Source organism: Cyanistes caeruleus, chromosome 1 (genome assembly GCF_971803275.1).
Source record: "Cyanistes caeruleus chromosome 1, bCyaCae1.hap1.1, whole genome shotgun sequence".
NCBI lineage: Eukaryota > Metazoa > Chordata > Aves > Passeriformes > Paridae > Cyanistes > Cyanistes caeruleus.
In genome coordinates this window covers 46,394,325-46,421,365 of record NC_141701.1, presented here as the reverse complement: position 1 = coordinate 46,421,365, position 27,041 = coordinate 46,394,325, and the positions used below count along the sequence as shown (strand labels likewise).

Here is a 27,041-nt window from a genome sequence, read left to right as displayed (position 1 = left end):
ATAAATACTGTAAGAATACCTGCAGATGTACATAAACTAAAGCTGGTTAAAAACAACTTGATGTGACTCCTTGAACCTTTCTCTCTAGACAGAATGTGATCTTGGAAAAAGGCCTGTGAACAATGATATAAATTATAGGGGAGGGGGGAGAGTGAAATGAGAAAGATAGCTAAGGAAAAAATCCAATTAGTGGTGAGAAGACTAACAGAATTGGAGATCAGAAATTATTTTTCCTTGCGCTTCGATTCTGAGGTCACATTCAAAACTCTCCAGAACGCTAATATTCCTTTCACACCACCCCAACACAAAATCCCCTCACATTTGCTTAATCGAGGCTACATCATTAGGAGCTGCACTGTAAAGTCTGGCAGTGAAGATAAGAATCTTCCACTGAACACAGATTACCACACGCATGACTGGCAAATCTCCCTGCATGTTTTGCAAGCTCCTTCATTTCACTGGGAAGATTTTATATTAAGCACGTTTAAATCTGTGTCACTATGGTTATGTCATGAAGTAATATCATGCATGATTAGATAGAACACAGACAAAACAATTAAATATTTTTTAAAAGATTCTCTTTCTCATTCAGCCTCATCCAGCTTTAAGAAATTAAACACAGGCAGTTAATAGCTCAGTTTAAGAAAATACGTCTTTTCAGATCTGCAGGCTGAAGCCAGCTAAATGGATTTGTCCTGCTTTACTGATTCTCTTCCCATTTTGCTCCTCCCATTCTGACTCTCTAATAGAACTCATCCAGAAAATAGAGGGAAAAATAAATCAGAGTATTTCATGAAATAAGTGAGCTCCTATTCTAAAAATGTGAGGCATCTGGGAAGTGGGTAGCAAGCAAACACATCATCAATTCCAGCATCATCCCTTATAAACAGTATCCATATTTCCCGTCAAGTTTCAGCATCACTATATGCTACAATTAAAAACATTTCAAACACTGGACTCAAATAAAACATCAGAAATGGTGAGTTCTGTTGTTAGTAGTACCGTACTTTCAAATTCCATTACTGACACAGATTGAATACTCTGAAGCAACTCATTATTTCATACCCAAAACCACAAGATATCAAAACTAAGGCTTAACCTAACAGGTAAATTTCTTGTCTCCTTTACAAAACCAGTTTGTCATTTACATTTATTCATTTTTATGAAAAATATAAAATGTTTATGTCCTAAATGTGTAACAACTTAAATAAAGTACCCACAGAAATGGGCCATTAAGTTTTGGCAGATAACTTTCTTTTACAGTGCAGCCAAATTGCTAAGTGTTCATGGAAGAATCTGCATGATACCTTGAAAGAAAAAAAAGAATTACCACCAGACTGGAAAGCAGAAAAATCAAGCAAATTCTCTTTTGTTGGACATATAATTACTAGCTTCCATACTATATTTTTTGGTCTGTGCTTTGCAAGATTTTATTCAATTTTAGCAAGAAAACCAGCATAATAGAAGCAGGAGTAAAAAATCAGTGGTACCTATCTCTGTTTTGAAAAGCGAAATTTGGAAAAAAGACTAAAAAAATACAGGAGACAATCCTGGCAATGTTATCTTATTAGTGAGCAAATGATGTGCTTGATAAATTTAATTGGCTGATAGAACTCTTAGTGCTATTACTGAGTAGTTACTAAATTGAAAACATTATGGGTAAACCTAGGGGAATCAGCAAATAATAGGAAAATATGAATATCAAAGAAAAAGCAGCTTTTGTTTTATTCCAATTTACAACTGTAACAGCTTTGTAAACATCAGGACTCAGGAATCCTAAAAGATGGTTTTTTAAATGCTTATAACTTAAAGAGTGTATTACATTACTGTATACTACAATTCCTTACTTTTTCAAATGATTTATAGTATTTAATTGTATACAGATATATTCAGGATTTTTTTTCCAGACTGCTCAAACATAGCAAACAATACTATTTTATGGCCATTTGAATTATTTATGTTTCCTAATGACAAAAACTCACCAGTTTTGATTTTGGTACTGAGGTGCTTGAGAAGTACACAGTAGTGTCATTACCATAATAACTTCTGAAATTAAAACCTGTCTAAAACTCTACGGAAAGCTAACATCCAGTTCATTAACCATTCCTGTTAGTTTGTTTTCAATAATGCAAAAATGATTAGAAGTTTAATTTGCTAATCACCTGTGTTTTGACTGGCAGTGGATATATAATTCTCTGCAGAAGTCTAAACTAGCCCTTGCAGAAAATAAAATATGCTAATGCTTTATCAAGTCTAATAATATGAATAAAAAAATCAATCATGCCTAAGTTAATCATTGATGGATCCACAATTAATTTCTCCTTAACTCTGTTTAATTTTAGAGACAATGGTGATAATGAGTAAGAAAAATGGCTATTCGTCTTTGAGAAGTTTTAGTGCTCACTTACCAATCATGTGGTTTGCAACATGAACTTGGATATCCCACTCATTGTAGAAAACCATCTGACATTTGATGCACTGGTAGGTCTTCTTCTAAAGAAACAAGGGTAGATAAAATTTACTGAAACATACAATTGTAATAATTCCATTAAAACTCAAAATACCCAGTGGTCACAGTGGTCATTTAAAGCTCTCTAGCAGTGCTTTCATTAAGGCTTAATTATTAATATAAAAAAAAATAACACTCTACATGTTCTGTAGTATCTTTCATTTGAGTTTTTTGAAAATTGGTAGAGATTGTTGTCAACTTCCTAACTCCATGGATACATTAGTATTGCTAAAACATCAGTACCACACTCATGGAAGGCAAAATGGAATGAGGATACATGGGATGTAAGCCAAACACTGAAATCGATGTGGATTTTTCATTTTACACCAATGGATTAGATCCACTACATAACAAGGGAGAAGAAATGACAAAACACAGAAATTACAAATATGCTTCTCTCATTTTCAGTGGGGCTGCAGAGTCTCCTCTGCACCACACATTTTAAGTGGTCCATCAGACTGGCTTTTTCAAGGAGGAAAACCTCACAGCTAGTCTGGACAAAAAGCTCCTGAATCAGGGCATTTTCTTCAATAATATCTATTGGCAAGCCTGTATTAAACTGGGAAGCCTGACTGGAATATAGCCAGAGAGCATGCCTTCTGGCCACATTAGATTGGGCTTGACTTACTTAAAAATCATGGTGTATACAGCTCAAATTTCATCATAAACCAGGAAACGCATTACCCTGCTCTATTTGGAGCACAGACCACATTTTTCAATTCTGTCTTGATGTTTTTCAAAAAAGATCTGCTCTTCTATGTTTCTACAAGGTATATAACTTGTCCAAGCATTTCAACAACCTAAAAATGTAACAGCATTTTCTCTCATTATTTTTCTTGATCTGAATTGGCCAGAGAGTTGATATTGGAAAGCAATGTTTTAAAAGTGAAAACTAAGAATGTATTCAAAGTAAGGTTTATTTTTTCCTTCATAAGACTTAAAATCTGCAGTTATCCAGGCATCTAATGAGACAAGTCAGATTCATAAAATTATTCAACTGAATAATTGTAGTATCAAGGACTCAAGTCCTAAGGTAACAGTCCTGTTACCTTGAAGAGCTCAATTCCTGTTTTGAAGATGCACTAAAGTCAAGGTAAGCCCTGAACTGCCACATCAAGGCAGTAACTCAAGAGACACAGATCTTTCTGCACAGCCACAGGCACCTTGCCTACATCAGCAAAAAGTGGAAGAAAAAAACACAGAAAAACACATATTTTTTAAAGAATGTAAAGTCACAAGAATCTGGCACAGATGTATTAAATTGCAGATTTCCCATATATTAGTAGGAGAAGAAATAGGGTTCACTGGATAACGTGCATCAAAAATACAGCCTCTCTTGTATATATTTAACTTGTGAAGAATTTTATGCAGCTGGTATTATCAATTATATTTTTTAAAGGGTGCTGGCTTTTTTTACCTGACTCCAAATAGCAATAAAGACTTGCTGGATTTTTTATCAGCATCTAAATTTAGATGCCCTGTCCCAGACAGAGAAAGTACCCATCTAATAAGAACCTTTCTACTTCAAGCCTTTAGGCAGGAAAATAAAAAATTTTCAAACATATGTTGTTTTGCCTTACTAAGTTAACTGAAAAATTAGCGACTAATCAAAGTCAGCTCTGAAATTAAGTGCTCCTGTGGGCTCCTCTTTACAAATCTCCCATTGCTTCACATACACAGAGGCTATTTTAATTTTCTCAATGACAATAAAATGTGCTGCATCTCTTCATAGTGGAAACGATCATAAGACTATTTTTGCTGTTTTTCATTTAAATTAACCTTAGTTTTTCAAAATTTAACAAAATTAAATCATTATGTAGACAACCAAAAATCAATGGACACCCAGAAACCAAATCTGCTTTGACTTAGTGTTACTGTTACTGTTACTGTCTTTGTAAAGACAGCTGGTTTTAAAGATAAAATAGTTTTTCTCTTTTTTTGTTCTTGTGACAATACTGGTAACATTGGCAGAGAATCAGATTCAGTCTAAGGATTTTCTATTATATGTTGGTAAATTTAACCTTACTGCACTACATCTAGATCTAGCAAAGACCTCTAAATAATGACAGTCAGAACCAACGATTTATTATGCTAAGCTCTTTACAAGATGCTTTTTGATGCTGACATATAGAACAACAATATTGCATAAATAACAATCACTCTCCCTTTTTTTAAAACATTGTTTCCCTTTAGAACTAGTTAGAAAATATTTCTTGCTCCCTGATGACTGGCACTATGTATTGTTTATTAGCATACCCCTAGCATTATTCCTGATATGTGACTTTGTTGAAAAACAAAGAAACATAAATGTAATGGCTGGTCTTTTCTCTTGTTAGCAGAGCAATGCAGAGTGCATGTCAAGAATTGTCAGCAAAATTATGACTGATGTACATAAAGACAACACATACAAAGGTTGGGGATTTTTTGAAGTCAAATGCTAAAGTGCTAAAGTGATTTGACAACAACAAAAAATAATAATTTACTAGCACTTACTAGCCTGTTCAAAATGATCTGACATATTTGCAGAATCACACAGAGAGTTTTTCATTTTATCATGAAGGGAAGATTGTTTTTGTGACTGCTGCTTGATCAAGCACTAGTTCTTTTTTGTTTCCAAGCATATTCTAAAATGTTGACATCAACTTTTATTAGCTCAACACACACTCATCTCAAAGTGTCTAAACTTGTGCGTGATGAAGTTTTTATTTTAAAAGCATACTCAGTAAATTCCGTTTACTCCTAGATTTTCAAAGTGATCAAACCCAGTCGTTTTCACATCATGTTGAACAAAACCCACATACTTATTTCCATAGGTTTCATGTCCTAAGGAAGTCCTTGTTTGCTGCAAGTTACATATTAGTCTCACAAGCTTTGTCAGAACCACAGGACTCAGAACTGCTCACAGGAGTTCCTGGGTCCTGATGTGCTTCATGGCTGATTCCAATCCCCTACTAGGGTGAGATGTGGGAGGAGACCCAGCCCCTCTTTACACTGTGTTCACAAAAAGGGGAAACTTGGGGGCATAAGACAGAAATGAACCCTGAGGTGTTGCAGCTTCATGGCCCTTGCCTGGACAGGAGGAAAGAAGCCTTGCAGCACTTGTGTGACACACCACAGAAGAAAAATTGGGTTGTGACTCAAGGAGGCATTTGAATTTCTCTGAGTGTCTTCAGCCTTTGCAGTGCAAGATGGCTCTGAATAGAAAGGAGCTCAGAGTTGTGACAGCCATCCTTGTCTTGTCCTGCTGCAGCTGTTAGCAGCAGGGAATCTTTGCTGAGCTCCCTTGCCCCTCTGCCCAAGCCACCAGCATGTGGAGGACTCAGCAGGACTGAGCAGGCACCCCAGGCCCTGCTACTCTTGCTCACAGCCCTGAGCATATCCATTCCACACAACAATGAAAAGTGGACAGCTAAGGGCACTTACACCCTAACCTGCCACAGCTGCTTTTCCCAAAGGACACCTGTCAGTCTTCTGAGGAGACAAAAGAATGACAATATTGTCATTCTTCCCTACAAACACAGAAAAAAGCTGACAGATATTTCCTGTAAGAGAGTAATTTCAAATCAGCAAGGGTGGGTCACAGAATGGTCTTGCCAGTACATTTCTGTGTGGACTCAGACAGAACCAGTTTAATAAATGGAGAAGATGCAATGCATTCTAAACTGTGCCGTCTTGCAAAAACTCTCAAAGATTTGTTTCAGAGGAGGAAGGCACATGGGATTAAAAAAGTGGTTTAACTTTTCCTTTTGTTATAATAATAATGATAATAATGATGATAATATTAATTATTATTATTGTTATTATTATCACCTCATCTTTTAATAAAAACTCTCCAATAAACAAGCCCATAATACATAATCAGTTCTTCTCCTGTCAAGAACCTAAGTGCCAATTTGTTTCCTCAATGCTGAGTGTAAATCTGAGGCCCAAGTCATTCCTGAGACCATTCAAAATCACTGTAGTAGAGTAACTACTTGGATGAATGTCTCACAAGAGCATTGGGTGCCTGTTGCATTCCTGTTTTCACAACCATTTTAAAGTGTTTCAGCATTCAAATTTGTGACTTCATTTAAAGAGCTTTGGATTGGGCATAGGCATGTGTCTCCCTAACCTTTTGAATAATTAATGTCACCTAGACCTTTAATTATTGTCTAAATCCTCACTTAACACTCTGCAGTCTTCTGAATTTCTTTTCTATAAAGGTGCCCAGAGTGTCCATGCTATGTGAAATTAGACTTTGCTGTTTTTATAAACAGATCAGGAATATGAACTTTCAATTGGTACTTCAATTCTGTGCATAGAATTTTATTTGCTTTGATTTTATAAATAAAGCAAAACAACTAATAACCACACTACTAGAGGATTTACAATTCTACTCAGAAGTTCATCAAAAGTATGTAGAAACTACTTCTGTGTAGAATTTTGTGCCCTGTAACTGAGTTACTGATACTTTTTTTTTTTTCTATTCCCTAGCCTCATCATATTACTTGAAAATGAACTGCATATGCTACTTATCAGTTCATGCTCCACCTCCTTGTCAAAATCATTCAGTATTTTATCACCTGCCTATTTTGTTCTGACATTTCCCCAGTTTTGTACTATCAGGGAATTTCATTACCTTACTACTTATTCTTTCTTCCAGACTACAGATATGCTGCATAAGTTCAACAAAATTGGTGCAAATAATGGTTCTTAAGGCTTTCCATTATTTACACCCCTCCAAACCAACCTGCTTCAATTCACAAGACTCCTGTGCTTTCCATACCCAAGATATGTTTCTTTTCTTTTTTAATCAAAGAAAGTATCTCTCCCTACGCCTAACTGATTCACCCAACAGATTGGTCTTTTGTGCTATACCATTTCAAAAGCTTTGCTAAAATCCTGGTAAATCATGTTTATAGGCTTCTCTGTCAGCTCTTGTGGCTATTCTGTCAAAATACTCTTTATTGAAAATTTTAAGCATGATCCTCCCTCTGTGAGTCTTTGCCCTCTATCCTTCATTAACTCCAAACTTTCTTCTATCATGTCTTTGATTAGCCCTCCTCTTCTGTTCCTCACTGTTTAAATCAAGCCCACAAACCAGTAACTTCATGTCTCAGCCTTATATTCCCTGTTAAATGTTTGTTTAGTGGCCTGTTCCCAGGTTGTTGATGCTTCTTCTTAAAGAACGCAAGTTTATCTGCTTAATGTTCCCTTTTATCTTCAGCTCCTTTCACTGAGAATTTTGGAATGGATATTTTTGTATGTAATTTATTGTATATTATACTCCATTATATTACCTCTAATCTGTACTTCATTCTTCTCCATGGGCACGATATGCCACTAGCACAACAAAGGATTTGTTTAACCGTACTTGTTTCCCTGATTACATATACCATTTTGGATCTCCTGTACCCATGCCCCTTTTAACTGAATACTCATTCCCTATATGAAATAACTAAAATATCATTTATAGCTTCTAATGCATGGCATCTACAGTCTTGGGCTTGCAGACATCCCTAGTTTGTTCTATACTCCTTTTACACTTCTCTTCTGTGCCCTATCAAAAATGGTTTTGATGTGTACCTGTTACCCCACCAATAACCTCCTGTTTACACCTAATTACATTATTTGCCCTTGTCATGCTACTGAAGGGGACTTCCAAGGCTTTTTTCCCTCAGTTTTAGCACAGACTGAGTGTATGGATCAATGACACTGAGACAACCTGCTGCTGTCAAAAAGGAGTGATACCACACCTCTCACATCCTCTAATTCCCTTCTCCCATATCAGTCATTCACTCAGTTTCCCTCACATAAAGGGTGGAGTTAATTCAACCTTTTAAACTGACAGAACAGCAACCTGACAAGAGAAAAAGAACAGCATCCAAAAAAATCATATGAAAATAACAAGTTAAGACATTTAAAACTTGCACACTAATGACAGCAATTTGCCAGTGCTAACTCCTAATGTTGCCAGCTGATTTTTTTTTTACATCATTATTAAGCATTAGCAGTGTGCTTGGCCCTTCATGATACACAGGAGCAACCACAGTCCTAGCTTTGTCCATTTAGCCATTTTTCATCAGAGTTCAGATTAATTTTGACAGTACCTTAATTGAGGATTTCTTTTCTATCTTCCTGGATGCTTATTTTGTAAACCTTAAGCTCTTAGAAAACTAAGCATATGTTAGCCAGTTTCATTGCATAGTTAGTTATTTATCTTGCTTATGGGGCACTGTCATCTTGCTTTTTTTTTTTTTTAATTGACTAATTGCCAACTCTTGCAATTCTCACACAAAACCCTTTCATTAGTATTTCCTGATTACTTTTAAAAATACATTAATGGAGATTATATGAATTTTTTCTGTTCTGTTTCCATTTAGCAGGGTCTTAAATTATAATAGGGTCTGAATGTATATGCCTGTGGAAAGAATACAATGAATCCCATAAGGTAAGCAAAAATAAAAATGGAAAGTGTTTTTTTTTTTCTCATCTCTTTCATTACGGTTATTGTACTTATTGCATACACAAAATACATTGAGTCAGAAATACAAAGGTTCATGTTAGCAGTCCTTCTCTATTCTGCTTGAATTCATGGTCTACTATTCTATCTTTCACCTTTATTCTGGATTCTGTATTTAATCATGTCTGCCTTCAGTGTCTCTTAGTTACAAACCTTTCCCTCCCCTGGCTGACGAAGAGCATTAGCTTGCAATGTCTCACATCCCCACACAGAAAAAAAACATATCTTGCCACATTTAAAAACTATATCTTTTCCCTTTGAGATCTCTAATCCTTTAACTCTCTCTAGGCCTTTCAAACTCAGTTCTGAAGCGATATACCTGTCAGAAAAGTAACTCTAAAACCTGTCAGCACATGGCTGTATATTTATTTTCTTTCTCAATTACTTCATATTAGGCTTACATAGTTTATGAATACAAACAGCTTAAAGTGCTGTGCATTTGATTTGGGATCTAAAAAGTAAATACACTTTTTTCTGTCTTTTTGTGCAATGGCCTGATCCTGGGTGAGGCTGATTCTCTGAGCAGTGCACATGTATGTGCTGAGCAGCGCCCAGGAATTTGGGGCAGACTGTATCAGCAACTGAACTTTCTGTCAGTGTCCCCACCCCTTTCTGTCCCCTTACACTGCACTTAAAACCAAAGGTGATGGCCAGCCTGAGACCCTCTGAAGGCCTAGAGCTGTTAACCCTTCCAGAGGCATCCCAAAAACAACAATCAGCATCTGTGTCAGGGGCACTGTGTGGCTACGGACATCGAGGAGGAGCTATGACCAACACCACACTGATAATTCTGCAGATGAAGTGGCATCAAAGTACAGGCAACAGAGCTTGACTTGGCAGTTCTGGGACTCAAGAAGCTGATATTCTGAGTAAGCTGATATTTTTTCCCTTTTAAAGTTGGTGGTTTTTTGCTTTTTTTTAAAAAAAGGCATACTGAGACAGACTGTCATTCAATAAAGCCACTACTTTCTTCACAAACAATCAACAACAGATGTAGCCCAATAAAATTAATAGTTTGCAAGTACGCACAAGAGAATACTCTTGTCTCTTTTCTCCATCACAGATTTTGTAAAAGCTCTCTGGATTTTAACAGAAAGGCAAAATCAGGAGCTTTTTATATACATCTTTTTTTTTATATACCTTTTTCTTTTTTTTTTTTTTTTGTAATTTGAACACTACATCCACTTTTCTCCCACTCTTTGGAGAATTAATGCTGATTAATTTCACTTTGCAAAGTGTGACTTAGGACCCTCCCCCTGCCCTTAATTGTCCACTTTTAACTCAAACTGAATTCTGCACTATTACTTACCAAGATAATTTAATCCTACAGAATAGAACTTGTGCTCAAAAATATGCAACATTAATATTAATGTACAAACAGAAATATATTACTCATACATAATATATAAGAAATTAATTTTCATTGAAGTATCAAGAGAAGGAGTAAACCCCTTAGATCCTTCTCATGCAATTAGCTCTGCACTTGGGGAAGTCAATGGGACTTCACAAATGAAGGCTTCACACGATAACATGGGCAAGACTGAGGTTTTAAAAAGGCACTACAAAATATGCCATGAACAGAGTCCTACAATCATTGCTGTGATTTTAGTACTACCCTCTATGGATACACTTAGGCCACATCAACGTTAACAAATATACTGGTAGCATCTGAGCTGGCACACAGCTGCTGACATTGCAACGACGCTTGACTGTGTGCCCAGCTGAAAAACCACTGCTGGGGCACTGCAGCTGCCCAAGGAAGTGGTGTACCAGCAAAACAAGCACTCTGCTCAGCCACTCTTCAACACTATCCGCAATGATTTGTGTCTAACTGTTTTTTTCCTGTGAAGACGTGCTCTCCTCTAAGGGAATTAAGGGAACTTCCCAGAATTGCCTCTGTCCTATTTCATAATCTTTTACTTTCACATTAATTCTTAAAATACCAGTAGTTCCTCTTAGCTATCCTGTAATGCCTTTTTACATGGGGCTTCAGTCTACTGTTTCCTTATCTAAAAAAAAAAAGATTGCAGAATTTGTTTCAGATGCAAAATGCCATGCTTATAGGTTTGGAGGACTTTGACCACTCAACCATCATCATACAAACCAGCTGTGAAGCAGGGAGCATACGAGAAATGAGGAACTATGATTAAGACTAATAGTTTAGGAAAATCACCCAGTGATGCAGACATTCCCTGCCTAGGCCTGTGAGAGAAGCATCAAGCAGCAGAACAGGATCAATTGCAAGTTGGTCACTGTCTGTGATGGTTGCAAGAATTTTTAAGCAGACAGCCATCTTCCTATAAGCTGGCTCTAAACCTATTCCAGCCATCAGAGCAGAAACAAAGATTGTTGTAGCAGTGATAAAGCAAACACAGAAGGAAATTTGGAAGCTTGAAGTCTCAGATCATTCTTTGTTGGTGAACCACTCTGTCTCCTACTGGAAAATGTAGAGAGAAAGAGGTGGCCTTCCATGTATGAAAAGTCATTAGATGTACCTTTTTAGACAGAATGCTGAACAGAAAACATCTGAATAATAAGAAAAAAGCCAGAGGCATTTTAGCCCAACACAGGACACCAAAACTGTGGACATATGATCAAAAGGATTAATAACTCCCTTCTCTTCTACCTCTTACCTTGTTTTTAAGTACAAAATCAGCAAATAACTTTGAAATGGCTGCATTTCTAAGTGGAAGTAGACACTCTTCAAAGGCATTTCATAGGCATTAAAAATGATTCCTAGAAGTGCACATTATTATTGGTAGCACTGTACTGAGATGCTCAGTATCAGGGAGGGCCCTGCCCTTTCATTCACTGACTTACGGAGCCATATACCAGCAACAAAGGTTTAGCCACCAAGGAACAACAGGGTAACATCAACATACATCTGGTAGATGGGTCCAAAGGTTGGAAACCACAGAAGAACAAAATGGGTGAGGTTGATCTCTGGGGATCCTCTGGTCCAGGCCTCCTGATCAAGAAGGGTCACCTAGAGCCAGACCACATCCAGATAACTTATGGGTAGCTCAGAGGGATACACAACCTGTCTGGGTAACCTCTGCTGGGGCTTGGTTGCCCTTGCAGTGTTCCCTGTTCAGAGGGAACCTCCTGTGTGTCCATTTGTCCCAGCTTCTTGTTACCAGCTTCTTGCCCTAGAATCTCACAAGGTGAGGGTGGATGCTAGCAAGAGAAACAAGTTTGCTGCCATATTTGCCCAGCAAAATATGCTGTATAAAATAGTACAGGTCATATTTACCCAATAATTTGTATATACAATGCAGGAAACAGTATAAATGAAAGATGGCTTTGGTAGGAAAAAAAGGAAGCTCACAGTTTTGAAACACCAGGCGTACGATCAACTATCTGCTATCACAGAGCTTTGGCAGGTCAAAGAACAGTATCCTTTAACAAGATACATGTCAGGTGGTTTTCTTATGTTCATTTTTTACAACTTCATGAAACAAGCAGTACCAGGGCTACATACCCATTTTAAATTAATGGTTAGCCCATTTTATTTCTCTCATGACAGAGTAACAAATTTGGGTGTTATGTTTGTTGTACGAGACAAAGTAATACACACATCATATATAACAACTTTATTGAGTAGTGCTGAAAAACAGTTCTCATGTACAGTCACTTAAGAAGCTGGCCTGTGAGTATCACAAAAAACATATCATCATTTCCTCCTATAACTTCATGTCTTGTGTTGCTTGACTTTTGCATAAAAAACAGGTCTAAATTTCAGCTACAGCCATCTTCCTGGTCTGGATCTCTTAAAGACCTCCTTCCTATTTGGATTCAATCAACTGCTGGGTCACCTTTATTCCCAAACATTATAACAATTTCATAGGCTTTGAGATTACTATTAATCAATGAATTTTTCCCTGAAATTGGCCAATAGTAGTCCAAAAATAAGAGGCAGAAATGAGACAATCCTCTAGAGGTATGCAAAACAGCAGACAAATAGAGATATGTCATGATTTTCTGTGTCTTCTTCCTAAAGATGATCAGGGTAGGAAATAGTGTGAAATTTCTTCTTGTTTCTTCCTAATTTTGAGATCAGAATACAAGCACTCATCACTACTGTGATTTTCCTCTGGGGCTGTGCAGAAATTGTGGCATGCTACACCAGTCAGTTGGCCAGCAGGCAGGCACAAGTACAGGGAAAGCCCCAAGAGGATAGTGGGCTGCACAATTGAGCTGTAGGAACATACATCTCATGGATGTTTTGTCTCATAAAGCTTTGCTGAATCTATATTTGCCCTCTCTAGAGATCCTTAAGGACTTTGTTCACATTCCTCTGTCCCTCTCTTGTTCTTCTGTGTTTCCTCAAGCACGCATTTCATCCCCCCCCACCCTGGTTCATTTTAGAGAAATCTTGGTTTAGTGCACTTGAAAATTTTGGAGAACAGTATCCTTTCATCCTCTCATGCGAAGTTTTCCATGGGTGTGAAGAAGATGCCTCTCCAAACTCCCCATCTGAAGCATCTAACAAATAACAAGACAGACAAACAGCATTACATTTCAATGATAAGTGTATAGGAAACTAAGAAAACTAACTACAATTTTCCCCCTTGCTTCTGTTCAGCAGCTCCCAGCCAACGTATGGCCTTCCTTTCACAGACTGAACTCATGGTGTGTATGAGGTGGGAAGTTTGAAGCTCAGCTTTGGTAGGATTTACAGCAACATGATTACAATAATATTATCATTGCAAAATTCAAAGAAGGCTATGATAGCTCACCACCAAAACTGTTAAGACAAAGAGATGAGAAATGCTTAAGCTGGATCTTATCGGCCAATTCATGGTAGTGGCATTACCAGAAATTAAAGCATAGTGCAAAGTGGAGGTGACATACTGAGGCACAAAAACCCCAGGCTAGCCCTTCCTAAGAATAGATATGGTCACACTTTAAATAATACTTTCCTGAAAGCAATGTTAGAAGGATGCCAGAAGACAAAATTGTTATTTTTAGTGAACTCATTTTGAAACTCCAGAAGCAGAAAATATGTTTGTCACAGATTAGTTCCACAAACAATTTCAAAGCCGAATCTTTGTGCCAGCAACAAACCTTCTTTACCTTTTTCTGTTCCTGGATCCAAAATACAGCATGAAAATCACTTGTTCTGGGCCTGGATTCACTGACAGGAAACCCAAGGCACTACTTATGTTTACATTACAAGTTTATGTGCTTATTCATAAAAATCCTGTAGTCAGAATGATCAGCTTGGATTGCTGATGAGGAGGATTATTTTAATTTCTTTATGTATTTCAATTAAATGCGTGAGTATTGATTTCAGTGCATTTTTTCAGTTAAAAGCACTGTGATTTATATTGCTAAAATGCTATTGCTTGCCCTGCCAAAAGCATGCATCTGGGAACATTTCTGGGTTGCTTACAGTCTTTTCTCTCTTCTTTCCGCCTCTGACTGCCAGTGCATGCTGTTGAAATAAACCAGCTACTTCAAAAGGCAGTTCCTGTTTTCTGTCTTTGTGGGTCTGGCAGTGTTTTGAGAAGTGGGGGGAAGAATAGTAAGAGAATAAAGGTAGATTCAGGGGCCATGAATAAATAAAGAGAAAAAAAATGTAATGATACAAGAGTACACCTACCTTAGCTCCATTCTTTGTCCCAGGGTGCTACCATTTCTGGATTCATCTGAGGTCAAAGAAGTTGAGTTTCAAGAAGCCAACAGCTCTCCACAGCATCTGAATTTTGTGACCCCATCTCTGCAAGCTCATTGTCATCCTGCACTTTCACAGCTCCTTCCAGAACAGTGCTGTGATGTGCCCGGTGTCCCCTGCTGTGACACGCCCATCCTGGCATACAGCTTTGCACAGCCACAACAGGACAGAAGAGCAGCCCCAGATTCACTTACTCTGCTCTCCAGCTGGTGTGACAGTTGCTAGCCCTCTCCTTTGTGCAGAATTTTTGATACTCTCCGAAATAGCGGGTTTCTGCAAGTCTTTTGACACACCTAAATAAGCATCGTCGCTCCTGAAATAATTTGGCCGTGTACTCATGCTGCTCCTTCTCTCCTCAAGACCAGAAAATCGAGAGCATTCCTGTATTATTAATGAAGTACTGTCTACATTGCCACAGGTAATACAGTATTCACATGAGCTTCACATTCATGGAACAAAGTGATACAGAAGCAATTACGCTTCTACTCTGAAAGTTCCCAACTGAACCCCAAACTGAGCGCAGTTGTACAGGCAGATACTCTAGCATAATTCAGGTTTTACCATTAAACTGTTGGTGTAAACTGGAGTCCATTCCCTCCTCCCCTGCCAGCTAAGAAACTGACAATATCATTTATTGCACCTTTATGATGGTGTGATTCAGCAAGTATAGAGGTCTTGAAGCTTAAGAAGTGAGGGCACACTTTCTGCTGAGTCAAGTGTTCCCTTACTAGGTGTCTGTGTATTAAGGAGGAACAAGAGAGTCAAGGCCACACAGTTTTTCTTGAACAGATTTTCATCTTCCAAGTGCTTTACAAAATGTGTATTGAAAGTAAGCATGGAAACACACTTTTCAGGAATATCTATCTTATATTCTAAATAAGGAAAATGAAGCAGAGATGTTCAAGCAGATTTGGCCAAGTCAGCAAAGCAAATGAGTGACAGAAAAAGGTCTCAAAAGTTCCCAGTTCACCAGCATACCAGACCCTGTTCTCTGCTTTTAGACAGTAACTCTGGTATCTCTAAGGTTATCACCTTAGCCTAAAAGTGTGCATGCAGTGTGATTCAAGATCTTTACTAGAAATCTACAACCAGCTGAATCCAGTACCTTATTAAAGCTCAAAGATTAACCTGCAGATGTACACATTTTAGAGCTCTTTCAAAAGCTAGCTATCCACAATCTGCCTGTTTAAGTCTGTAATAACTTAGGGGTACTAGATTCAGCAGTGTGATGGGCTTAATGAATTCTGACCTGCTCTTCAACTTCTTATAACCAATGATGGGCACTAATAATTTTCCACACCAACCAGAAGGTAACTTTCAGTGGAGATGATTCAGGTGAACATTTTTCACTCAGCAAGTGGGGTGAGCTCAGCAGGTGACAGCTCAGCAGGCGACAGCTCAGCTGAAGACATTATACTGTGGTAAGGTAATAGCACCTTATCACATCACTGAGAACAGATTAAAAGGCAAATTTTCTGGTTCAACCATGAGAATACCCAGCAAAGAAGCTAGAAGTGACACTTCCAGGAAGCTAGAAGTGACACTCCCAGTGCGATCTTTTATCCTAAAAAGGTAATTTCAAACATTCTTATCATTGAAATCTACTACTGAATAGAAAGGGGTATTCGGCAATATTGATGGTCTGACATCTCATATATGCAAGATATCTATTTTTCTTGCCTTATGACTGAAATATTCTTTATATATAGGTCGAACTCTCAAATCATGTGACTCTCAGTAATGCAAATGAAACTTTCACTTCTTGATATTATTAATACTGTTTGTTGAAAAATTCCCCAAAATTGCATGCTTAAGTAGCTGTCTTCAACATCCCATTCAGTTCAAGAAACATCCTTCCAGTGAAGAATGAAAGTCAGTGACTAATAATAAATTTTTAAAATCCAATTTTTTTTACTGTTTTTATTATATGCTTATGTTTTTACTTCTCTCAGTTTGGACATCCAATCTATAGTTTTAAACATCTGCACATTACGACTTTCAATTTTGATTCTCATTGCTACATCAGTGATGCTTGCATCACTAGAATTTGAACCAGTACTTCTGCTAGAAAAATTAATTATCTTTCAGGATTTTACAAACAGTCATTTATGGTTTCCAAAACTACTAATGTGCTATCAGGGATTTGATTGCTTTGTCTTCCCATGAGAGAAGAATCTGAAAGTCTACATTACTATGTGGACACCAGAACCATAGACACTGAAAATTCAGTTTACATCCCAAGAATGGAGGTAGAGGGAAAATGGTGATTTGAAGGAGGCAAATGCTATCCACAAATGTGTAGTTTAAAGGCTTTTTCATCTTAGATACACTTTTATATAAAAATCAAGATGATTGAGAAGAGGAATGTGTTGCAAATTAGAAGCATAACTAAGAACTCTGATTATACCTGAGCCAAGTACAGCAAGATTCACTAATGACACTGAAGGTAACTGATCTTACATCACCACAAAGGACTCCCAAATCTCTTTTTGTCTAGTTTACAAGCCAGAGAAAGACAAGTTGCTAACATCTTAGCATGGTAACTGACTTAACACATGATTCTGAATGTGCTTGAGGTAGCAGGAATTGGCTTCCAACATGACTGGGAAGAGGGATTTCATGTAGTCACTCAGTGTAAGATGACAGAAACAGAAACCAGGATGACTCTGAACCTATCAAAAACATGCAGCTGGTAGTCCTGTGGTTCCAGCTCAGCAGCAGTGGGATCATCAGTGGCCTAAAACACAGTGAATGAGAGCCACTCCTCTTCCCTCTTCTTGAAAAAATGGTTTTCCTCAGACCTCAGGTTCTCAGTCTAACAGCTTTCCATAAATTCCACACCACATCCCATCTCTCAGGTGTCACATACCACCCAATGCACAAACCGGAGATAAAGATGTTATGAAAGCAAAGGGCCTTTCCCTGGGAGGTGCATCCTTCCTGGTACTTCATCCTGAACTCTCAGCTCCTATTCTCCATGGCACTCCAGGCTCTGTGCTACCCCAGTGTCCTTCTCCCAGTCTATCTTCATCTATGTGCTCAGAAGCTCCATAAATACCTCTTGGTCCACATATGCTGAGGTATCCTCACTCATCCCTCTCTGCCTCCCTCCTGCCCTCCAGTTTGCACAACACTGTTAGACGACATGCTGAGAGATATCTATCCCAACAGATGGGCACTAACAGGGAGTGAGGAAGGTGATGGAAGAGCAGCAGCTCCCTAGCCACAGGGTATCCATACACGTTCACAGCAATGGGTCGCACCATGCTCGTACCATTATAGGCTAAAGGCTTCCTTGAAACAAAAGCTGTTATTTCTTAAAATTTGCTTCTGCTGTGTTTTTAGGCTTCCTGAATTATAAGATGCAAGATATATATACCATGTCTATGTCATAATGCAAGATACCATGCCTAAAATATTACCTCTAAGTCATTCTAATGGTAACATTTATGAAGATAAAACAGATTCCCTTTCCCCAGTACATGATCCCCCTACCTCCCCACATACAGGTGTCATTACTTGGTCACTGGTGACAGAGGAAGCAGATTATATCTTTCAAGAGTTTGATATGTACTTTCTAAGTTATGCTGCATGATGGAATTTCAATCATCAGGCACTAGGCATTTCAGTGACATCAAAATGTTCTTCATCAGGAATGGAAAGAAAAACAACAAGCAATTGCATCCAAAGGACTGATTTCCCAATTTACCTTAGGCTAGCATTGCACTTCTACTTAGTCAAAATATGCTATAAGAGGGAAAAATGAAAGTCTACAACACAATTAACAAAAATACCCTCAATTTGTTCCTCACAAATATTTTTTAAAAAATCAACCCCTTATGCCAGCATTTTGGCTCACTGTGTCTACTCCTCTGTCATTAATGCTCTCTGCCGTAAGCACAACTCCTAGCTGGGGATTCCAATGCGTATGGGAGCTAGGATAAGATTCCAGATCTCAGTTGTGCTGGCATGAAGATAGGTCTCCTCAGTGATACAGAAGACAATATCCTAGGGAGACTGGAATAAGTCCTATTCCACAAAATTCAATCCAAGATGTAAGGCATATCAAGAAGCAAGTAATTGCTAGCTAATGGCTGTGGATGGAAATGTAACATGGATCAGCCTAAGCATTTCATGACAAGTGACAAGACAGCTTGAAAAAAGAGGGATTTTTTCCAAAAGGATGGAAGGTGTCAAGAGCAAAGAAAAAAGGGTTACCTCTTCAGTTTGGGAGGGGCTGATTCTAGGCATTGGAGATACTTGTGGTGTTTTCAGCTGTGTACTGTTGCTGTCTGGAACAAGCTCTCTGTGGATTGACTGAATATGATTTTGGAGTTCAGTTTCTGATTCAAACTTTACATTGCAACTAGAACAGCGAGTCTTCAGTCCCCCTGCCTTGCTTTTGTTCTCAATGGAACTTAAGTTCTCATTTTGGCCCATGCCTTGTCTGTTACTGCTTGAAGGGATGTTGACACTTGGACTACCACTTTTACTGAGATTAACACAGCTAGCACACAGACCATATGGCAGACCGTTGATGTCAAGTTTCACTAAATCCTGTTTCGAACGGAATTCTTTCAGGCAAGACGCACACTTGTACAGTTTCTGGAGATGCTGTGCACGTCCCGTGGACTGCACGGCAGAACCATTTCCAGTTTTCTGCATATGGAACGTGCCGTGGATTTTCAGTTCCAGCGTGGAGGTCACTGTCTGCATGCACACCACACAGCGGAACCCCGTCAAGGAGTTCCTCAGGTCAGGGTGCATTTGGCAATGCTCTAAAAATTCCTCCTCACTCTGGAGGGGCATCTTGCAAATCCTGCAGTTTCCAGTGTCCAGGCTCTTACTATGTGTGACCTTATGTTCAGTAAGAGTCAGAAGAGATGGAAACCGCTCGCCACAGATCGGGCACATATAGTGTTTCACTGGTCCCAAGTGTGTCTGCATGTGCTCTCGAAGCCCATTTTCAGAGAAGAATGTTCGAGAACATACATTACACTTGTAATTCCCTTTAATGAGCTCAGCCTTTTTCTTCACTATGGCGCTTTCTCCTGGTCGAATGTTGTGGTCTCGCAGCTGGTGATTCTGCAAGAGAGTCTCCATGGTGTAAGCTGCTCCACAAATGTCACAGCCATACATAGGCTCAGATGTGTCCACATCTTCTTCACTGCCATCGTGGCTGTTATGGGACTCCTGGCTATTTGTCAACAAGGTCTGGAGTTCCACTTCCTCTTTCTGAACTTGCTCAGATGCCCCATTCGTTCCACAGTTTGGAGTTTTTGTTTCAAAAACACAATGTTTTTCCCTCAAGTGCTTTTCCAGCAAGATGATAGCATGGAAAGCTTTGCTGCAGAACTTGCAGTTGTACTTCTTGCTGTGTGTAGTGATGTGACACTGCAGCTCCACCTCCGTACCAAAGGATTCGCCACAGAAGATGCACTTGTGTACTTTGCCTTGGTTCTCCAGGTGGTTGTGTTTCACGTGAAGCTGTAGGTCAGTCTCATTGCGGAAATCCCAGTTGCAAGACGTACATCTGTATACCTTCTTCTCATTGCTGTGCTTTACAGCCAAGTGCAGCTGAATGGAGACTTTGGAGTCAAAAACCTCTTGGCACAAGGTGCAGCGGAAGAACACGAATGTATGCATGTCTAGTAGGTGTTTCTGCAAGTCATCCACAGAAGTGAACTGCTTGTCACAGCTTTCACAGATGTAGTAGGTTGAGGTGATCATGAAATGAATGGTAACATGCTTCAGCAGTGACTCCTGATTTGGAAATTCTTTGTTGCACTGAGGGCAGGTCAGTTTTGGCAGGACAGTGTCAAGATGTGTTTTCAAATGAGTCTGAAAACCATCCAAGGAAGTATACTTAGCACCACACTGATTACATATATATTCCCCGGCAGGACGAGGAGGAGCACCTCCAACTGCCTGCATCATCTTTAAAGAGGTCTGCTCAATGGTTACAGGAGATAATGGACTCATGGCTCTGGATTTTTTCCCATTGTGGATGTAATTCAGCGCCAGAGGAATGTTCTTATGGTTCTCCTTGATATGCTTGTTCAGTTTAAGAACACTATTAAATATTGGAGAATTGGTACAGTATGAACAAGAATACACTTCCACCACTGGATCTTTTGGGGTTCCAAGCACAGGAGAACCAAAACGGGAACTGCTAAGATCACAATGGACTTGTCTAATATGCTCTTCCAGGGAAGAATCTGTAAGAAATCCCATGTAGCAATGGGGACAAAAGAATGCATTACTGTCCTTAGCAGCAGGGTTGGCAAATCCATGGGAACATCGGATGTGTTCCTGAAGGGTGTTGAGGTCATTGAACACTTCAGAGCAGAAGTTGCACTGGTAGACCATGGCAGGCATGGTAGAAACAATCAGTGCTGGGTCTGGAGCTTCATGGACTTGCTTAAGATGTTCATTCAGATTGTAGAGAGATGGCAATACCTCCAAACAGTACTGACAGATATGGGCTTGTTCAGGTTTATCTAAATGCATAGTTTTCAGGTGTATCTGCAAAACTGCAAGGCTGGAAAACAACTGTTTGTTGCAATAAATGCAGCTATAAGTAACTTTTGCCTGTTTACTTGAAGGACCAGTGATATCTGGCACTTGCTGAGCTGCCCGCTTCCTTCCACGACCTTTTGGTATAGGAGGAGCTGTTTCCACCATTGTTGAGCTATCCACCGAGAGATTTGAATCTGGGGTAGTGCTAGAGACTGATGTGTACCCCACAGTTACCAAAGATGGGCTGTTGCTGTGGTTGCATGACTCTGGCTGCTGGTGACTGTCCATGTGGCTGTACAGCTCCTCCACAGTATGAAAGTTCTCAGAGCAAATGCTGCATGAATTCTTCTTCTCACCATTATGAGCCTGCTCCATGTGATTTACTAGGGACGTTTCCTCTACAAAGAGTTCATGACAGTAAACACACTGAAGAGCAGATCGGTCTTCATTAGGGGAACACTCAGGGTGACATTCTGCAATGTGCTTCTGAAGATCTTCAGGAAAATCAAAGCCTTCTTCGCACTGACTGCATTTCTGAGTGTCTTTCATTTTCCAGTCCTCCATCCGGGAAGCGGACTGGGAACCATCTTTGTTCCTCTCATGAACCTGCATGTGTCCATGCAGTGAACTAGATGACAGGAACCCACGTCTACAAATGGCACACTTATATGGCTTGTTGGACGTATGAGTCTTTAAGTGAATTTTAAGATGATCGCTCCTTGAGAATGCCGCATCACACTCACTGCAGTGATACTTCTTGTCTCCTGTATGAAGCTTTATGTGGCGGTCCCTGCTCCGTTTGTGTTTGAAGAGACGGCTGCAATATGTGCATTTGAAAGGGAGCTTGTCACTGTGACTTTGCTCGTGGTGCTTTAAGTAGCTGAGGCGGCTGAACGATTTGTCACAGAACTGGCACGGATAGGGTAAACCTGGGCCTCCTTCCTCTTCTCCAAAATCACAGCCTTCTCCATGGCTAGGGGAAGTCTGATCCTTGCTAGAAGGCGATGATGCTGGCCATGAGCAAGAGGGGTCATCCTCAACATCCACTCCATCTGAAATGAGAAAGAAACATGCCCACAAGCTTAACCCTAAGTGTCAAAGGGAGATAGAAAATACATATGAATAACACAGGACTGCTACTCCTAAATAGCTACAACATTAAACTCAGACTAGGACATTTCTTACACTGATATCCAACAGTTTCAAGACCACATTTATTTTTATCATACTGTAAAACATTAGAAGTTATTAAATAGTTCTGTGCCTATATTAACTTTTTTATTGCTTTTTTTATCATTCTTTCTGAGTTGTAGGTTATGTATTATACATTGACAACTTTATTAAAATGCAGATTTTAATATATTTAATGTTTCTTTTGTACCCATTGTAAAATTATTTGCATATTATGTGAGCGTCTGAAGAGTCAAAGGAAAGGAGAAAATATTACAGGAATGCTTTAAAATTAATACAGTCAACTCACATGCCTAATATTTAAAGGAAAGATTCACCCCGTTTTGCGACAGGTTTGTGATATTTTTTCCTTTGAAGTTGATTCTGGACACAGGAATCTTTTAAAGACTATTTCTGAGAGAACTTGGGTGTTATTCTAAACAATAATAGGAAAAATTACAAGGGAGGAATAGGACAACAATATAAACAGTGATGTTTTCTCTGATAAAGTGCAACCAGATTTCTCCAATAATGATACAATTCAGTTACTGAAAGCTGGCAGCTGGATCATTAAATGTTCAAAACAATCTAACAAACCAGGATCAAGGAAAATGGGACTGTGTCACAAGGGTCAGCCATAAACAGCATTTTTTTTTTTTTTAAGTTCAAGAGGTTGCCCACCATTTCTTCCTTTTTTGCAAAGGCCTCAGCCAGCTGAACTTCCTCAGTACAGCAGAACCTGTACTGTGAGGTGATCACAGACAAAGCAACTTGTAAAAAACTGGAAACAGGAAAAATGATAAACATTTATGGTAAAAGCTGAAAGATTTATGAGTTACTAGGAAAAGACAAAGCAGAAATGCTGGCCAGATAATAAACGGACTAGTTATCTACAGTATTACCTCATCTCTAAACAGGGAAAGTTGTAAATATTTTTTTTCAAGAGATGTGCTGTACAGTTTTTGCACTTTTTGTTTTAAATGTAGATAACTATACTTCAATGATAATGCTGATATTAACCTAGAACTTCTTTAAAAATATTAAAAGAATGTTTGAAAGACCACTCTACATCAAATAATTCTTCTATTCCTTTCCAGGGCCAATGCTTGAGGTTTTCTTTCCTTTTTAAAACTGACTACAGTAACACTATAGAAAAGATATAATAAACCCCTTGAAAAATATCTTTATAAAGGTATTCTTGCAAAGCAGAAAGTTTCTTAACATCTTCAGCCTTCTCTCAAGTAATTTCCTACAACACAAAAGTTAGAGCTGGCCTATATTATATAAACAAATTCCAAGCCTGCTTACTTTAAGGTAAAGAGATTTTACTAGATTATCAACCTCTTTCTTATCCACAGGAAACAGATGAGGATTCATTCCTTTCCTGCATCTAGAAACTGATGACAACGCCATCTCACTATCAATGCCAGATGGCAACCATCTAACTCTGAGAAAACAACCAAACACCATTGCTGGATGCCTGCCCATTGACACAATGCTTTTCAGGATAACTTGGACACTGCACGGGTTTTTATCCTCTTGTTTACGTCTTGGGGAGGAGGGTTTCACAAATTAAACACACCTTTTACACACACACACATACTATACATCTGTAATTACCTACACAGAAATCTGCACTATTGGTATGTATTTAAATAACAAAATCAAACTCTGTTCTGAGTGACATGTTTCTGAACCAAAAAACAATGCTGTTTGTTTATCAAAAAAATTGAAACATAAAAATCCTCCCTTTCAGCAAAAGTACTGTCATCTGCTAAAATGCTTCCCAATGTGCAAAGTTCCTCATTGTCATACACACTAAACAAAACCAGTCAGGTGAGTTTTTAAGATGGTACATTAATGACTACAGTATTCACAGGAGACTTTTAATGTAAATCTGTGTACTGCCCTTTCAGATTGCTGGATTTGACTTTAAAACTGGAAATGATCAAAACAGTGGAACAAGCATTTACAGAAAAATATGTTAACATTTTCTCCAGCTCTAAATTTTATATTGAATGCATCTTTCCAGCTAGGTCTTTTAAACAGAAAAACCTTTTGTTCTTTAAAAATCCAATATATTTCTGACATACACCCACTGATGGCAGATAAACAGGAATTTATGTCAAGCAACTGAGTGAAGAAAAATATTCTGTGACTGCCTAGGCAACATATTTCGTAACCAAATTTAGTATTAAAATGTATATCCTATGGAGAAACAATATATTATTGTTTAAATGTTTAGAGGAATATATAGTAAGTGTTATAAATAGTGTAACATCACTGACATAGCAGTAAATCACTTCCTTTTTGTGGCCACTGCCTGCCCAGTTTTACCTATTATACAATTATTCCCCCAGGCTGTCGGGCTGGCAGCAGGGTCAGGATCAAGCATGGAATGTGACCATGGCATAAGCAATGGCAGGCCCTTTCCCCCACCAAATTCTTCTTGTTTTCCTGGGTGTCTCCTCAGCTTTTATACAAAGGTGAGGAAAGCTGAGGAGGAAGAATATAACTATAGCACAGAGACAGTTCTTACCGTCCAGCCGGCAAATGGAAATGTGTGCCGCTTTGCTGTTGCATTTTTTTTAATCAGAGCCCCTACTAATTCTACAGGGCAATTCTCTTTGTGCAAAAGGGAGAAGAGCAAGCCACTTACAAGTCAGATTTTTATCCTTTTAACTTGAGAAGTGAAAATCTTTCAATCTTTCAGAGCAACAGAAGAACCAGCAAGGAAGGGGGTATTCCGCAAGGCGGAGGACAACAGGATTTTCCTGAGTACAAGCCTAACAATGTCACCAAGACGCTTTCCCGACTCCTCCCCACCCCCTGGCATGGCGGGGCAGGGGACAGCCTGTGTGGAAGGGGCACTGGTGGCTGGCCACACGCTCTGGAAGGAGGGACCCTGGGCTGCCCTCACAAAGGGCTCCAAAGCCAAGCCCATCAGCTTTCAGTGACCCACAGAAAGGCTCTTGAAACCGTCCTCCTGCAACACAGAAAATGTTTCACTGCAGTGACTTTTGCTGCACAGACTGATCTTCCAACCTGAACGCTGGGAACACTGTGTGCAGTGGACTACTGTCACATTAGAGCTCAGTGGCTGGGTAGGAATGGATCTGGGGACAGCAACCAGGGTAACCAGTAGTTACCCTGGACTGAGGGAAATTACTGCTGCAGCACGACGTGAGTGATGGCAATGCCTGACCTGCCATCTCCCCACCCTTCCCCAACAAAGACACTGCCCCACAAAATTAAGGTGCAACCTCTAAGAGCATCTCCCCCAGAATGGCAGCAAAGTGTGACTTGCTGCTCTGCACTGAGGCTACTGCACAGGCACAAGGCAAGCAGGCCTTGGCCCTCAAAACTGTGATGGAGTAGCTGAACTTAAGGTCTCTGCAGCGAGCCAGATGCTTGGGATGCAGACTCCACTCCAGCTTTCCCAGCGGATCTCACTACAGAGCCAGCTCTGCGCTGGGGGTAAAGTTTGACCTGCTGTTGGGCTAAAGGGCTTCAAACCCCTTTTCACCCATCACTCTCACAGAAAATGCACTTTGCTGCTACTCTGCACACAGCTGCCTGTATATAAATCTGTAGACACCTACACACTGAGCTATATGTCAACGTTAAAAATCTGATCTTTAATGTTATAACAAGCTGTTTTAAAATACTCTGGACCAAATTCAGATGCACACATACAAGTTCCCAGGAGTGGTACACATCTATCTGAGGGCAGAATAGGGCTCCAGGTATTTGACAGAGTGTTTATGGAGTTTTAAAATATATTTTCTGTATCGACCTTTTTTTTTTTCCTTCAGCACTCGCTAAGTGCTACTTACTGTAAATGCCTTTTTTGTGTTATGGCAAGTATTCTGAGTTTCAATGTGATGCACTTAACATGTCCATGTAAATTTTTAATTTTTGGAACCAGTCACTTCACACTCGCTGACTCTTAAGAAAGCTCTAGCACTCACAACCAAAAAACTTTGCTGAAAATCGGCTACAAGGCCTAAAAGTCTATTTAAAGATGCAAATGTGTGTGAATAGTTAGTGCAGATGTTTTTCTACACCAACTGTACTTGCTGAGTTTCACCATTTCCATAAAGCACATTAAAACAAGTGTGTGAACACTCTGAGATGAAAGTACCAAGCACTCCTGAGACTTCCAGTGGAAAGTAGAGCTGCCTGACTTTTCTCCAAGCAGACAGGAATGCCCATGATTCAGCAGCCTGAGTAAATAAAAGAGGTCCTTATTTCCTAATTCTGCTGGCTGGCCACACTGCAGCAGTCTCTGTGCTGCTGCCAAAGGGGATGCAAAACTGGAACTACACCCAGCAGCTGAAGGACTGTCTTTGTTAGCCAGCCAGGCCTTCCTGACCATCTTCTGGCAACAAAACTATCGTATCCTGCAAGGAAGACCTCCATCTCAGGCTTGATAATTCTCTAGTCTGCCTAATAGGACGAAACAACAAATTTTGCCTGGTCTGTGTTGGAGGAGGACAGCTGGAAACTCAGTCAGTAGCAGAGTAACACCTGTTCTGTAGTATTGATGGGGAAAGTGCTCACTAACAGAAAAGTGAAGCAATACCAGAAGGAGTTATCCCACGAAAGAGGGGGAGGAAGGGGGAAGCACAAGAGCACAAAAGCACCTCTGTGGAGTTAACAGC

General features: G+C 39.3%; 1 protein-coding gene across 23 annotated transcripts in view; it reads right to left on the bottom strand.

The window, feature by feature from the left end:
- ZNF521 (zinc finger protein 521) overlaps positions 1-27,041 on the bottom strand; it is a 229,877-nt gene that overhangs the window by 114,933 nt on the left and 87,903 nt on the right. For 16 of the 23 annotated variants that reach the window (XM_086889925.1, XM_086889954.1, XM_086889958.1 and 13 more), the window contains 2 exons: positions 18,907-22,259; positions 2,409-2,493 (listed from right to left, as the gene is read on the bottom strand). In XM_086889925.1, coding sequence (XP_086746051.1) covers positions 2,409-2,493; positions 18,907-22,259 — 3,438 coding nt within the window. Of the gene's footprint in view, positions 1-2,408; positions 2,494-12,589; positions 13,497-14,406; positions 14,506-14,616; positions 22,260-27,041 lie in introns of those variants that run through there. The other 7 variants (XM_086890026.1, XM_086890053.1, XM_086890017.1 and 4 more) reach the window with 3 other exon arrangements.